Source organism: Peromyscus californicus, unplaced genomic scaffold, assembly GCF_007827085.1.
Source record: "Peromyscus californicus insignis strain IS unplaced genomic scaffold, ASM782708v3 Scaffold_4__1_contigs__length_199733344, whole genome shotgun sequence".
NCBI lineage: Eukaryota > Metazoa > Chordata > Mammalia > Rodentia > Cricetidae > Peromyscus > Peromyscus californicus.
The window spans coordinates 196,274,850-196,291,286 of NW_026294562.1; the positions used below are offsets into that span (position 1 = coordinate 196,274,850).

Here is a 16,437-nt window from a genome sequence, read left to right on the forward strand (position 1 = left end):
GAGAGACACTGCCAGCCATCATGATGACAAACAGCATGTGAAGATGCCGGTAAGCCACGAGCCATGTGGCAAGGTATAGATTAATGGGAATGGATTAATTTAAGCTATAAGAACAGTTAGCAAGAAGCCTGCACGGCCATACAGTTTGTAACCAATATAAGTCTCTATGTTTACTTGGTCGGGTGTGAGCTGCTGTGGGACTGGCGGGTGACAGAGATTTGTCCTGACTGTGGGCCAGGCAGGAAATCTCTAGCTACACAGAACCAATGCAAAGAAGAAAGCCAAGAGGTCAGAGCTAAGAGCTAAAACCTTACCCTTCCTCCTGCGGTGGTCCTACCTCTCCGAACCAAAGCTACCCCTGTGTTAAAGTCTTTATACAGAGTTTTTGTTCTGCCTTCTTATTGGTTGTAAACCCAACCACATGACCGCCTAACCACAACCTGTCTGTATAGACCTCCAGGTTTTCTATGATTGGTATTGAGATTAAAGGCATGTGTATCCAATACTGGCTGTATCCCTGAACACACAGAGACTTACCTAGCTCTGCCTACCAAGTGCTGGGATTACAAGCATACACCACCACTGCCCTGCTTTCATATGGCTTGCTAATAGCTCTGACTCCCGGGTAACTTTATTTATTAACATACAAATAACATTTTAATACAAATAAAATATCACCATAATAAGTCCTTTGTCCATGTTATTATAGCATTCCAGATGAGCAGGTTACAGCTCCGAGGCACATTGACTCAGCTTGACTGTGTGGACCAGAAATTGCTTCCAGACAGATATAGACAGGCCTTTTTCACCGAAATTTAAACTAATGAGCTGAAACCATTGTTTTTGGGTGAGTAGGAGGCCAGTGAACTGGGAATCCCCCATGCAACACCTCTCCAATTTTACTGTTTTCAGGGTATTCTTTCCTTCCACCAAATGAAGTCAAGCACTGAAATGCTGCAGGCAGAAACTTTACCTGATGAGAAATCTCCAAGTGGATCTAAGTGTTTTGTTCAGTTTAGTCTTCAAAGCCACACGTGGGATATGCATTTGTAGTGTAAGGTAAAAGAGATGAGGAACACAAGTATATGATGTCAACAGCTGCCACTGGTACATACTTATGTGGACAGTGTCATGAGAACAATCCTAAAAACAGTTAGAAAAGAATGGGATGACCCTAATTTCATACAGTTCTTGTGCATCAGAATTATTCCCCAGCAAGCCAAGAAACCAGTTGCCCTGTAAAAATGTAATCCCACCACTGTGAGGCCTGGGAAGAGAACTGCTATCAGATGGATTTCTGTGATGTTGTAGTTCAAGGCCACAGGAGATCCTGGCAGATTGAGAAATGGAAGAGAGAAAACAGCAGATGACAAGGGAAGAAGGAAGAAATGAGGATGGCAACATGTAAGACAAAGGTTTTTCAACCCATCCCTGTGGAGCTTGAAGAAGGAGTAGTTTCTTCCAAGTCATGCATGGCTAGAGTTCACCATGTCTTAAAAGAAAGTTGAAAGGACTGAGATATAGTTCTTTGATAGAACACTTACCTAAGTTGTATAAGGATCTGAGTTACATTTCCAAACTACATACAGATATGCTTATGAATAAAAAAATAGAGATATGCCTGTAAAGAAAAAACAATGGAAAAATTTGTAAAAAGGAAAACTACAATGAATAAGTCACTTAAACCTTTGTGTTTTAGACTACATCCTGAATTCCTAATGTGAACTAGGAATTTTGTGTATTTGTATTGTATTGAAATAAAGTCTCCCATGGCCCAGAATGTCTGTGGAGTCCCTATCCATGTAGCTAAGGATATCCTTGAACTTCACATCTCCAATATCTAATTGTCAAGTAGCAGAAAGACAGGTGTATACCTCCTAGCCTGTTTCATTCATTTCTGTGAATCCAACCAAGACTTCCTGCATGGCAGATAAGCTCTCACCTTAATCAATTCCATTTCCCATCCTCAAGCATAAATTCCTGTGTTCACCAATTCTGATCCCACTTCAAATGTGATCAGTTTTAGATAACTCATGTAGAATATTGTCTTCCTTGGTCATTTTGGGACTTTCCAGACACTGGTTATTATTTTCTTCTGTTTTCACTTTTAATACTGGGTCTGATCACCTAGTCAAGACACCTTTTGAACTCTAGGTCATGTACCTCAGCCTCCAGAGCATTGGTAATCTCCTAAACCCAACAAAACCAGACATGGGGATATACTTAACATCAATCAGATCTAGAAGTTTCCACATATAATGTTGTTTCACAATATTGAGGATCTCCCAGCATGCAGACTGTTCTTATTCAATAATCCACAATCAGATTCATGTTCTCCTTGGAATTTCCTTTCCATATTTTCCTTGGATCATTGGTTCAGCGTGCTGAGGACAGAAAGTAGGGCATTCAATGTGTTGTGGATGAACTCTTCTCACATGTATGGTAGTGCACACCTATAATCCCAGCATCCCAAGGGCATACTAGGTAGATTTTCATGTTTTTGATCCCATCCAGTTCTATATAATGAGTGCCAGAATATCCATGGGTGCAGGGCGTTTACCCACCAACCCCACAGTTCCCCAAAGTTTTCTTGAGTTCGAGAAGCAGGAAATACTAGATAGAAGGATTTAGATTGTGGAGATAAACAGATAGAAAATAAAGGATAACCTCGAGAGGACCTAGAACCTATTCCCATGAGCCCTGACTGTCTCTGTCCTAAGGCATTTATAGAAACACCAAGGGGTGGAGCAAAAGACTCCCCCCACCCAAGCACAGCCAAATGCAGACCATCTCAGACACCTGCACTCAAGCCTGTGGTCCTAATCATCCTCTCTATGCAGATCTGCTGAGTAAAGCCATGAGGAACCTAAAAACGGGCTCCCACACATGAGTATACAGTTCTTCTCTGTTTCTCAAAATAACAGCATAATAACAGCAACAACAACAACAACAAAAAACCCTGGAACTCTACATCCTCAAAGAGGTGGCCACAAATCACTGTTACTTCTAAGCATCCTTCATCCTCCAATACAAATTGGACATTATCCCAATGCCTGTGGGAAAAGGTAAAGGCTCCCTCATCCTTTGTTGCCTCCCTTTTAGCAGTCCTGAAAAACTGTAAGCCTACTCACAGAAGGATACAGCAGTGCTCCATGAGTCACTAGTAGTTTTCCAGAAGCTGCTGTCCTACCTTTTCACTCCACTCTCATTAAAATGGGGTCACATCATATGGACACTTTACTCAATATCCTAAATCTGCTTGCTACACCTGGCCTTGAATTCCTGATCCCATTCACTTCACCTTACAAGACTAAACTGTGAGTGCTTCTGCACTAAGTTCAACAGTTTCCTTCTCATGATCAAGCACAAAACCAAATCAGTGGACAGATGCCATCAGCAGGAGTACACAGAAGGACCAACCATGACACACACACACACACACACACACACACACACACACACACACACACACACACACACACCTAGACCCATCCTTGGTGTGCCAATCTTGTACTCACTGAAACCCACCTCCCTAGCACAGCCTCTGTCCTCCTCAAAGGGCTTCCCTGTGTCCCTAACCACTATCACTCATTTCCCTTATACTCAGTCATTTCTTGTGCTGAAATAGCCTTTAACCCAGAGGAACCAGAAACAAATGGATCTAGTTCATGCAGATTTGAGGACAGAGTTGACATGGGGCAGCCTGTGATATAAGTGATCTACCCTCTGTAGATCAGTTTTCCCTTCATCTTGTTCCCAAGTGGAGAAATTTTCTAGAGCACAAATACATGACAGTCTGAATTTACTGAGGAGACAACTCAAGGTGCTAAAGTAACAGCAAGATTACTGTATCAAATATCAAATTCCACGTCAATGTGAACTCAACAGTGCCTTGGAAGTCATACGTGGGCAGTAATGTTTAATGTAACCCAGAAAGGCACTGTTCCGGCTGGCAGAGGAAGTTCTCAATCCTGCCCCACTTGAGCACTAGTTCCAGGTGTTCATCCAGGAAGTAGACATCAAGTAGAGATGGTGGCGCTTGTTGAGTTTGGAGAACAGAGGAATGATCTCTGTAAACCACCAGTCTTCTATTCCTCAGTATCCAAGCTATGCCAAAGGTATGTAGATTTCATTTAGAAGTGATTCCTGAAATTTTCTCTCATGGACCAGGCTAAGGCTATCAATGCAATTGTGACCATGTTCCTGCATGTATCCATATTCATTTCCTGTACAGAGTCCATCCTTATTATGTCTTGCAGATCTTGGGACTATAAACAGGGATGAACCAAACTTCTGCTTTTTACAGATCATATGTAGTGCATCATTTCTCTGCTTGGACCATTAAAAGAAACACTTTATTTATATACATGATTGGCTGGACTGGACAGAAATGTTTATCTATACAGTTACAGCCTCTTCCCCATTTCATCTGGGATGATCCCCCACTGGTTGTGTCTTCGTCGGAGCATCTGATGAGAAGATACCATCCTCTGTTCCAATTCACACCTTCCAAAAATTATGGTGGGGAAACTGCAAATTGAGCACTTTCAGTTTCACCTTTCTGTGGGTCAAACAGGAAGGAGATTCAGATGACAGCAGACCCAATTTATAATCTACTTTAACCCCGACACTCAACTTCCCTTTATTCCATTCCTTTAATCCAGTATGTTTCCCCTCCTAGTGGCTGGGAGATAAGGCAGGAACAAAGTCCTTCCGTGTTGACTGAATCTCTTACGTGCTGGACTCCACACACCATTGGCCTTTTCCATCATCTCATTTCTCATACACCTCTAACTCATGTTGCACCACACTCTGAACTCTGTATTCACTTCCTTCCCTCCATATACTTCTCCTGCAGTCTCAGTTACCTATGTTGAACCTTTTGTGCCATCACCAAATCCAGCCCCACAATGCAGCCTTCAATGTCTCCAGGTAGCTATATGCGTAATTCTAAGCTAACCAGGGCTATTTGAGTTTTGCTGCTTCAATATAGCCACACTTAACAAACAAACAACCAAAAAAAAAAAAAAACAGAAAAATTAAGGTGAAATGAGAGACCCTGTGGGCTGGGTGAGATGGGGTGTTATGATGGTGAGGAATAACTTACCTGATATCGACACTGTTGACAGTTCTTCCATTTCCCACAGGATGAGGAAGTCATTCCAGGTGCCAAGGATAAGAGTGTCTTGCCTGGTCATCACAACCCATACACTCCCAATTCCCCTCACACTTTCCCTCTATAGGCCCGCCTCTCAGCACAAGCTGCCATCTGATTGTATAATGAAGTCTCCACACATTGTATTCCATTTGGCATTTACATCTGTACTTTGATTGAATCAGATCACCATGAGAGAAACTAAAATTCTGAGTTTATACCAAGATCCCTGTCCCATCCATGACACTTTGCCACAAACTCTGAGCTCTAAAATTCAGTATCTTTTTTACAATATTAATTTTGAAAGTTTTTTTGTAGATAAAATCTCACAGTGTAGCTGAAGCCTACCTGGAACACATTATGTAGCCTGAGCTGACTGTAATTATCAGCAATCCCCTGACTCAGTAAAGGATGTGTAATAGGTTGTTTCCAGGTTGATTAGGTCTCCACCCAGGCAAAAGAATGAACTGAGATTGTTCAAAGTATAAGAACCAATTCACAGAGTCATTGCACAAGCACTAATGCACTTTTCTTTCTCCTTCCTTCCTTTCTTCTTTCCTTCCTCCCTTCCTCCCTCCCTCCCTCCCTTCCCTCCCTCCCTCCCTCCCTTCCCTCCCTCCCTCCCTTCCTTCCTTCCAACCGGAGGACTAAAAGCCATCTTTAAAAAACAGACAAGTGATCCCAAATGCTCTTAGAAACTTCTGTGCAGGGCAGGCATTGTAGTGCACTGCTGCAATTCCTGCAGCTGGGAGACACAGATGTGAGGAACAGGTGTACAAGGCAATCTTGCTATAATGATTCCTACTCAGCCTGGGATACATCTGGACCTTTCTGAGAAACACCAAAAAAAAAAAAGCCCCAGAGAAGGAGTCAAGATGCAAGATGAGGTCTGAAGTCCTGGAGGTGTGAATGCAGGCAGGGATGCACTCTGATAGCTCTACCAAGATGGTCTGAATCTTCAATCAGTGACCACAGTATCTACCCCTCAATCTCCTTTCAATCAGTCTCCAAAGAGAGCAAGCATCACTGTGTGGCCCAGAGATATTTATCATTTCTTCTTCAGTTGAACATAATAAATATATGGTTTTGAAAAAGTTTGGTTGATGTAACAGAAATTCCAAACAATGGCACTGAAATTCATGCTCAGCCTTGTGGACAGGGTTGATTAGAGGTTGCTCTGGGCTCTTTCAGAAATAAAACCAGGTAAAAGGGCCCACACTTATAATCCCAGCAATCAGAAGACAAGGGCTTGTGTACTGCTCTTTTTGCAGCTAGCCTTATCTCCAATAAATATGTGAATTAATGACTAAATTAATAAACTTAGTTGGTAATTGTAAGGGTTTAATGGGACAGATCAGTGATAGAATGCTTCACCTGGGCAAAAGTGAAACCTAGTAATTAATCTTAAACTAAACACTACACTATAATACAGAAATGTAAAGCATACACACACAGAGACAGAGAAGAAAATGCATAAATTAAAGGACACACCTTATATTGCACACAAATAAACATGCAAACACATGAAATTCACACACTACAGTATGCACAATAAAAACCAAAGCACAATGAAGTATACATACTAAGACACACAGAAATGTAATTAAACATACACCTAAAATATGCTCACTGAAACAAACCACTAATGTACACTGAATAAATTATACACAAAATAAAACACAGACAGTATATGAGTATATGTAAACAATTATACTAAATAATTTAATCAATGAATTAATGAATTCTTCTAATACTTTTATGTTTAGTATTTTTGTTTTCACAGAAAGGACTATGAATCAATCAAACTACAAAAGAAAAATAATCATAAAGAAGATTAATTAGATAGACTCAGTCTCCCAATTAGATGAAAGCATGTCATTGATAGGTGGGGCCAAAAAAGGAGGGTGTGAGGGGAAAGGGGTAGAAAAGGGTCAGTGGAGCCCTAGAAGGTCCTCAAATTCCTGGAGTCTTGAGTCACACAGTCTGACTCTGCTGGGTATAGGGGCACTGTCACCAGTGACCCAATCAGGTAAGTCATTCATCTCCATCAGGAAGCCTCTTGCCTGCTAGGAAGGGCTTATCAACAATGCAGCTATATTTCATGATGTTTAAATTAAAATGAGAGATGGAACCTGTGAGGTTTATTTTTTTTGAGGGGTTACTTCATTGCGCTTTTTTTTTTTTAAAAAGTGAAATGCCCATTTAATATTAGTGTTTTGGTTTAATATGAATTTTTGTGGGTTTTGATTTTTTTTGTTTTTTTTCTTTTGCTGTTGTTGTTTTGTAGTTTAATTCTTTATAAGTCCCTTAAATTAAGTTTTACAAATTATGGTTTTGCAGTTGTATGAACTGAAATTTTCTCCTTACTGTAGCTTACAAATAACTGTGGGAAACCATAGTAGTCCAATTAACATTTTCGTGTCGTTAATGTCTCCTGAATTTACACCAGGTTTGTAAAGGTCTCCCATGGTGGAACACTGGCAGGACTATTGTAACACCCAGGTGTATCATTTTCACTGCACAGTTACAGGAACCAATGAAAACAATTCTCAAGGAATTTTTAAAAAGGAACTGTTCATCTAATATTCACTTATGAATGAGTACATTCTGTATTTGTCTTTCTGGGTCTGGGTTACCTCACTCAGGATGATTCTTTCTAGTTCCATCCATTCACCTACAAATTTTAAGATGACATTTTTTACTGATGCATAATACTCCATTGTGTAAATGTACCACATTTTATCTATTCTTTGGTTGAAGGGCATCTAGGTTGTTTACAGGTACTGGCTATTATGAATAATGCTGCTATGAACATAGTTGAGCAAATGTCCTTGTGGTGTGGTTGAGCATCTTTTGGGTATATGCACAAGAGTGGTATTGCTGGGTCTTAAGGTAGATTGATTCCCAATTTTCTGAGATACCACCATACTGATTTTCAGAGTGGCTGTACAAGATTGCATTCCCACCAACAGTAGAGGAGTATTTCCCTTGCTCAACATCCTCTCCATCATAAGCTGTCTGCAGTGCTTTTGTTCTTAGCCATTCTGAAAGGTGTAAGATGATATCTCACTACCAAAACAGGAACCAGTGTATTCCATGGTGGCTTCATATTGAGTATATATATATGATTGTCCTGAACAAAATTGTGATCCTCCTGCCTCTACCTCTCAGTCTATAGAAGTTATGGGGATTGGGTGAGTCTTGAGCTGGACCTGAATTCAGAAATCTAACACCATGCCATATGACTGGAAACCACAACTAAAAGTCAGACATATGACTCTAAATGCTCTTAGATTTTTCAGGGGAGGGTAGGCATTATGGTTCACACTGGTAATTACTGAAGCTGAAAAACATATGTGTGAGGAACAGAAGTACAAAGCAGTCTGGCAATATAGTGGATCCTAATCAGCCTGGGATACACCAGGACCTTTCTGGGTATCAGCCACAAAATGTTTGGGAGAAGGAGTCAAGGAGATGTCTGCAGTCTTGGAGGTGTGCATGGGGATAGGGTAATACTGGCTGACTTCTGTGGGTCTCATGGTTCCTCTAAATCTTAGAAGATGCTCTAAATCTTCAGTGAGTGACCACATGGAGACACCATTCACTCTCCCCTCAGCCAGTCTCCCAGGATGGCAAGGTTGCCCCACAGAGATTTCTCTGAGCTTCCTCAGATAAATATTTTAAATATCATGTATAGGGTCCACTTGACTGGGATACCAGGGAGTCCAAAGCAGGAGGATTGCAAGCTCATGGACAGCCTAGCAGAAAGGGTCAATCAGAGGCTACTTAGGCCTGTTCTGAAAATAAAGACGGGGGAAAATAGAAAGAAAGAAAACAGGTTTGAGGATTCACATTTTTAATTCCAGTGCATAGATGGCAGAGGCAGGTATATTGCTATGTTTGTGGCTAGCCTGGTCAACACACACACACACACACACACACACACACACACACACACACTCATTTACTCTTTCTCTCCAACATACACACAAACATACCAAAATACACAATAAAACAAAGGCACAATAAAATACATATACTAAAAATACATGTGAATATATATATTTAGTTACATTTACTAAAACAAGCACATAGACATACACAAATCTATACTGAAAGTAGATACATATATACATCAAAACAATGTATACAGAATAAAACTCTAACATATATGAGCATATGAACACATATACTACATAATTCAATCCATCAATCCATGATCTCTTCAATTTCTCCTCAGTTTTGTATTTTTGTTTCTCAGGAGCTTTGATTCAATCAAACTACAAACAATCACAAAGAGGATTAAGTCAATAGACATTCAATCTCCCAATCAGATGGAAGCATGTTCTTGGGAGGTGGGGTTACATAAAGAGGGTGTTAGGGGAATGGAGTGTAAAAGGGCCAGAGGAGGCTTAGAACACTTTCAGTCCTGGAGTCTGGGGTTAATCACTGTATGACCCTGTTGGGAACAGGAGTCCTGTCACCAGTATTCAGATAAGGTAAGTCACTCACCTCCATCAGGTCTTTTTCATGCTGGGAAGGTCTTACCAGCAATTCAACTACATTTCAATATCCTACATTTAAAAGGGAAAAACAGAATTTGAGGATTGTTTTTGGTTTTGTTTTGTTTTGTTTTGAGGTGTTGTTTCGGGTGGTTTGGTTTTAATGGTAATGCCTATCGGATTGGAATTTGCATGGTAGTATTTTCATTCATTTGACTTATTTTGGGGACAGGGTCTCAGATAAGCAAGGCTGGCCTTGAATTCCAGGGCCGTCTTGGTCTGTACAGTATCCTAGCCTCATTGTGGAGTTCAAGTTAGGATCTATCTTATAGTTTAATCCTTTGTAGTGTCTTAACACATTTCACAGATTAAGGTTTTGCAGTTGTTTGAATTGAAAGTTCCTCTTAACTACTGTAGATTACAAATAATCCTGAGAATAACTAATAGTTTCATGAACTGAGACTTCAGGAGTGTGGTTATGTTAGCCTTGATTATTTAATATGACATTGTCTGAGAGACAAAAAGGGACCTGGTAACACACACAAGCCTCACCTGATGAGTAGAATTAAGGTCCAGATCACAGAAGATTCCAGATCCAGTGTAGACATGGGTGAATGAAGAGATGAAATTGAACAGATACTTGGAATGTTTCTCATTTTATAGAATTTGTGTAGTAGGATCAAACAGTACATCCAATCTGAAGATCAAGATATTTCATATTTTATTTCAGATTCCTTACCCTTGACTGGCTTGAAGTAATATATATATTAGACAACCCTGAAATCCTCCTGATGCTTTGTCCAAAGTGTTTTCATTATAGGCTTGTGCCACCATGCCTGTCATCTACTCAGTGTTTTAAAATGAGAGTGCACTAGGCACCCATGGGTGCCTAAACAGAGAACACTCTCTGTGACAAGCAGGATCATGGACAAGAGGTACATTCCTGGGTTGCATAATATCCTCTGTTAAGGTTTGGAAGCATAGGCAATTCGATTCAAGCCTCCACTGTATGCAAACCACATTTTTAAAATTAAATGAAACTAGTTGTTTCCCCTACTGTCTTTCTTAGCTATGGTCATGGCCATCCTTCTTAACAGTGTTGATTGGTGGATATTTTTGAATTTTTCAAAAAATATAAACAGAAACTACCAAGCATGAGTTCTGAAATTTATAAGCAAGTTTATTGCTCTGTGTTTGGTGAGACTGGTCTAGATAGGTTGTTGCCAGACAGACAATCTATTAGTCCACACTTTGTCTCATAAAACATGAGTGAATTAATTACTAATTAATAAACTTAGTGATTCGTTGAAAATTGTCCAGTGAGCTTAATGATAGTTTTACCATGGCAAAAGTAAAGCCTGGAGCTGGAGCTCAATTTCAAACAAAACAAACACACTAAAATACCGAATTTATAACACATACTATTACATATATATATGTATATATATATATATATATATATATATATATCACACACTAAAGTATACAGACAAGTATACACACACACTAATGTACACAAACAAAACTAAAAAAGCTTATTAAAATAAACACATTAAAACACACAGGCATATAAATAAACATACACATTAAACACCCATACTGAAATAGGTCATATATATATATGGCTATCTATAAAGTAAAACACACACATATGTGCATGTAAACACACCTGTAAAAATAATTCAATCAATCACTGGATCAATGGATTAATGATATGTTCAAATTCTCCTCAGTTTAAAAATTTTTGTTTTCACAAAAGGAGTTATGACTCAGTAAATATACACTAAGTAAATATAATCATAAAGAGGATTAAGCAGATGTTCAATCAATCTTCCAGTCAGATAAAAGTGTGTCAAATGGAAAGAAGGCTACATAGGGGAATTGTGAGGAGAAAGGATGATAAAAGAATATAGAGCCCAAGAGGTCAGGCACTTGTGAGATCTCCTCAATCCTTCCCATGCAGAATGAACACATGGAATGTAGAATATGGGTGGGTTATACATGAAATCACAGCACTCGCTATTTTTAAGTGACTTGAAAGGTGACAGTCTCAGTTTGCCACAAAAGAGGCTGATTGGATTGCTTGTTTCTGAATGACCTTTCAAAAGGGGAATGAGATTCAGAGAAGCAGAGCTTGGAACCTAGTAAAACAATGGTTAATTTGCACCTATGTTGGTTCTAATGAGAAACTCTACATGCTGACAAGGATGAGAGTTTGAGATGACCAGATATTAGAAGACATACTGAATTCTTGACTATTGTTAGATCAGGGATTCTGGCCTGGGATGGTTTCTGTGATGGGCAAGACTTACAAAATCCTGAGACATATCATGAAAATATTGCTCCTGAATGTTTTACCAGGTTCTTCTGTCTGAATATCCACCAGAATGAGCTTTGAGGCCACATCCACACTCCTGGAACTATCAATGAAGAGTCTGCTGAGGAATGAAGCCTTGGCTATCTCAGCTCTGCAGAAGCTCCCCACGGAGCTCTTCCCGTCCCTGTTCAAGGAGGTCTTCAAGAGCAGACATATGAAGATACTGACAGTGATGGTGGCAGAATGGCCCTTTGCTTCCTTGCCTGTGGGGGCAATGATGAAGGTTCCAGATGTGGTGATATTGCAAGCAGTACTGGATGGTGTAGACATACTCTTGATGCAGAAAGTTGACCACAGGTAAGGCCAAAGGAGAACAGAATGGGAGTCACTTGGTTACTGGTAAGGATCGTGGGGAGTCAAGTAGAATGGGGTCTGTAATGAATTGGAGGCATCTGATAGTCTCAGCTTTGAAATCAGTAGAAGCCTCTATTTATAATTTGAATAATAATATAATCAACTTTCAGAAATTCAGGGCACCTCAGTGTAGATGTAGCCATAGTAGGATTAGTCTTCTCTGTCCTACCACCATGTAATAAGAAAATAAGTCAATAGAAACTAGATGGAGGGAAGCATGAAAAGTATCCAGATGTAGCTCATGCAAGGAACCCTTGCCTGACAGGTGTTGTTGCTAACATTAAAGAAGTGAAATGAAAGCTGACTCTATGTTGGCTCTCTTCTTTCATTGTGACACTTCACCTTTTTCCCCAGAGAAGGTCGAAGCTTCGAGTGCTGGACCTGAGGAATGTGCACAATGTCTTCTGGGATGTATGTCCTGGAATAGAAGGTGTAGACTGCTCAAAAGGTACATTGAGTAAAGAACAAACAGAGAATGGCCTTCCTAGATATGACCTAAGATGGTTTTTGAAGGTGGTCACTGATTTTGAACTAAGAGATCACCTGGATGAACAGCAAGCATTCTTGTTGCAGTGGGCCCAGCAGCGAAAAGGTTCAATACATCTGTGCTGTATGAAGATGACAATCTGTGCAACTCCCGTGCATATTATCAAGATGGTTTTGGACACTTTCCAGCCATACTGCATTGAGGAACTGGAACTATCCACGGTCTGGACTCCAGTTGCACTGAGTCGTTTTGCATGTTGCTTTGGCCAGATGAGAAATTTGCACAAACTCCATCTATCATGCATTTACATTGACACCAAGGATGTAAATACCTCAGAAGACAAAGAGAAGAAGTATTCTGCTAGGTTCATTTCTCAAATTTCGAAACTGAACTACCTCCAGCATCTCTACATCAATGGTTTCTACTTTTCCAGTGAGCATATGAAACAGTTGTTCAGGTAAGGAAGTTTAGAGAGCTGTTTTGGCTACCACAGCAAGCCTTACTCTGTTACAATATATATTACTGAGCACCTGAGATCAATCAGCCACTGTGACTTTCACAATTATCAGCTCATTACAATATCTGAAAATGGTCTGGATTCCATCTTTACTGGGTCAGAAGCACAATTGCTTTACTGACCACTCATCAATAAATTTCTGAGATGTTGTTAGTGATGTGAAGAGAGCTTTCTTAGGAGTAGGCACACTGTGTGGCTCACAAAGAGTCTCTCTGTGTGTTATGTATCTTTCCTTGGAGTCCTGTCAACTCTGATGGGAGGGAACATGACAGAGCAGAAGCCCACAAGGTGGTGAGGAGCCATTCATGCATAGGCTTCCCTTGGGATCTCTGTCCTTATATCTTTGTGGACAGGAACTATCTTATCTCATGTGGAACTTCTGTCAGCTTTTATCTCCCCACAGATGGACAAATGATGTGAGCTCATTTCAGGCTTAGTAGATGCAAAGTTGCTGGCAATGGGCTGAGGGTCGATTTCAGGGATTGATGCAGAGAAGGGGAACATAGGCTATGTTGGGAAGGTGGGGCTGTAGTGATTTCTGCAGGACACAGGCCAAAATGTTGTTAGAACTATTTGGACTAGACTTCTTTTAGCAAATACTTCTAGGCTGTAATGGCCATCTCTTGTTCTCTGACATATTGGGAATGAGAAGATGCATCACTCAGTTGTGAGCCTATCAAAAGTGATGGTAATAGACATGAGAAAGCAATGATTTCACTATAGTGAGGAGACAATAACAGGCTGTACATTGAGTATTAAGCTCCCATATGAAGACAGACTGACTTTGCTTTTGTGGTACTCTGTGCTGGCTAAGTTGATATCAAATTGACACAGGCTAGAGTCACTGGAGAAGTGGATACTCAAAACCAGAACATGCCTTCAAAATATTGGCCTGTAGGCAAAACCTGTAGAGAATTTTGTTTTCAGTGACTTATGTCAGAGGGCCCAGCTGATTGCAAGTCAGGCCATTCCTGGGCTGGTTTTCTTTGGTTCTACAAAATATAGGCTGAGCAAGACATGGAGAACAAGCCAATAACCAACATCTCGACACGGCCTCTCTGAATAACTCCTGCTTCCAGGTTGCAGACCCACTTGAATTCCTGTCCTGTATTCCTTCAGTGATGGATTGTGGATTTCTAATCATAAGGCCAATAAATCCTTTCCTCTCCCAGGTGTTTTGGGATATTGGGTTTTATCATAGTAATAGTACTCTAAAGTAAGACATTGTCTCTGTAGTAGTATCAAAACTAAAACACTCTCCAAGACCATGAGACAGAACTGATCTCTTGTTCTTTCCTTAGATGCCTGAGGAGCCGCTTGCAGTCTCTGTCCATTGATCTCTATGAGTTCTCCCAGTCAGACTTGCAACACCTGTCTCAGTGTAAGTGGCTTTTTCAGTTGAAGCACCTGAACTTCTGTGGTGTAACATTAATGAACTTATGTCCCACACCTCTCCAATTTCTCCTCAAGAATGTAACAGACACTCTTCATACTCTGGAGTTAGAGAATTGCAGTATCAGAGACTCTCAGCTCTGTGCCCTCCTGCCGGCTCTGAGCCAGTGCCTCCATCTAACCAGGGTCAATTTCACTGACAATGATATATCCACATCTGTCCTGAAGGACCTTCTGCAAAGCTTGGGCAATCTAAGCAAGTTAACTGAGGAGTTGTATCCTGCCCCACTAGAGTGTTATGATGACCTGGGTCATTTCCTAGTCAGCAAATTTGCCAAAGTGTGTCCTGATTTCCTGGATACAGTCAGAGCCAAGAGAGAGCCCAAAACAATCTCCTTTTCTTCACACAGTTGTCTCAAATGTTTCCAGCGCTGTGTCTTTGACAATAAGGCCAGACTTTGTCCTTGTTTGTCATAAACAGGAGTAGGTTGAGCCTGGATACTGAGAAATAAAAGTTTGGTTATAGGATTTTCAGTAGGTTGTCCAAGAACATGTCATTTCAGACACTGTTTGGTGCATCAGCAACAAAATGGTGTTCATTGAATTAAAGCTCTAGGGAATGATTTTATGAAGAACAATAGGGCCAGGGGGACAGGTGTCTTGTAGAATCAGAAAGATGGATCTGCACCTCCAAGTGTGCTTCTGTCAGGGTGTGGTCACCAGTGGCTTCCCCCTGCATGGTGAGCTTATGAATGCTTTTCTCTGGTGCTCTACTCAGACATTGAACTCACTTTTTCATTAAAAGTCAAGATGTTACCTTATCTAGTGTGACCAAGGGGATTTTAGTCCATGACTTGTTACATCAAAATGAACAGGAGTCATTTATCACATTGTGTTCCTCCCTTTACCTCCCATTGATTGGTTGTTTGGTTTTTGTTCACACAATTTTTAAAATGAACTAATCAGTGCAGACTCCATCTCCTATGAAGAAGATTTTGGAGAATGGAGGGAATTACAACTCAGGGTAATCAGATAGGAGGCACTGTGCACACATCTAAGTTTCCTGAGACAGAAGTCCTTACCTTGATCATAACTGCACTTGATACCAGGATGTTGAATATTCATATGTAAGCTGTGCCTTTATTTTTTTTAATGGAGTACAACCCTAACTATTTCACTCCCCTTTTCACTATATCATATAGCAATATGTTAGTTTTAAATCATGCTCTTGATGGTTTTTCATTAAAAATATACACTAATAGTCTTTTATTTGTGGGGTGTTTACCCACCACCCCCACAGTTCCCCAGAGTTTTCTTGAGTGCGAGCAGCAGGAAATATTAGATAGAAGGATTTATTGCAGAGAATATCGTGGAGATAAACAGATAGAAAATAAAGGATAGCCTCGAGAGGGTCTGGAACCTATTCCAACGGGGCCCCGACTGTCTCTGCCCCAGGGTTTTTATAGAGACGCCAGGGGGTGGAGCAAAAGACCTCCTCCCCCAGCACAGCCAAGTGCAGACCATCTCAGACACCTGCACTCAGGCCCGTGGTCCTAATCATCCTCTATGCGGACCTGCTGGGTAAAGCCACAAGAAACCCAAGAACGGGCTCCCACATTATTAAAGATCACTGCACTGCATGCTAACCCAACA

The 16,437-nt window shown here is 40.6% G+C and overlaps 1 protein-coding gene across 1 annotated transcript; it reads left to right on the plus strand.

The window, feature by feature from the left end:
• Window positions 1–12,083: 12,083 nt before the first annotated feature.
• On the plus strand, window positions 12,084–15,261 carry LOC128124316 (PRAME family member 12-like). The gene is made up of 3 exons (XM_052760466.1): window positions 12,084–12,331; window positions 12,745–13,332; window positions 14,694–15,261. The coding sequence occupies exons 1-3, from the start codon at window positions 12,084–12,086 to the stop codon at window positions 15,259–15,261; spliced, it is 1,404 nt and encodes a 467-aa protein (XP_052616426.1).
• Window positions 15,262–16,437: the final 1,176 nt, after the last annotated feature.

Coding starts and splice junctions, on each gene's coding strand:
- LOC128124316 (XM_052760466.1), top strand. CDS start 12,084: ATGAAGAGTCTGCTGAGGAATGAAGCCTTGGCTATCTCAGCTCTGCAG. Junction 12,332..12,744: donor ATGCAGAAAGTTGACCACAG/GTAAGGCCAAAG, acceptor TTTTCCCCAGAG/AAGGTCGAAGCTTCGAGTGC. Junction 13,333..14,693: donor CATATGAAACAGTTGTTCAG/GTAAGGAAGTTT, acceptor TTCTTTCCTTAG/ATGCCTGAGGAGCCGCTTGC.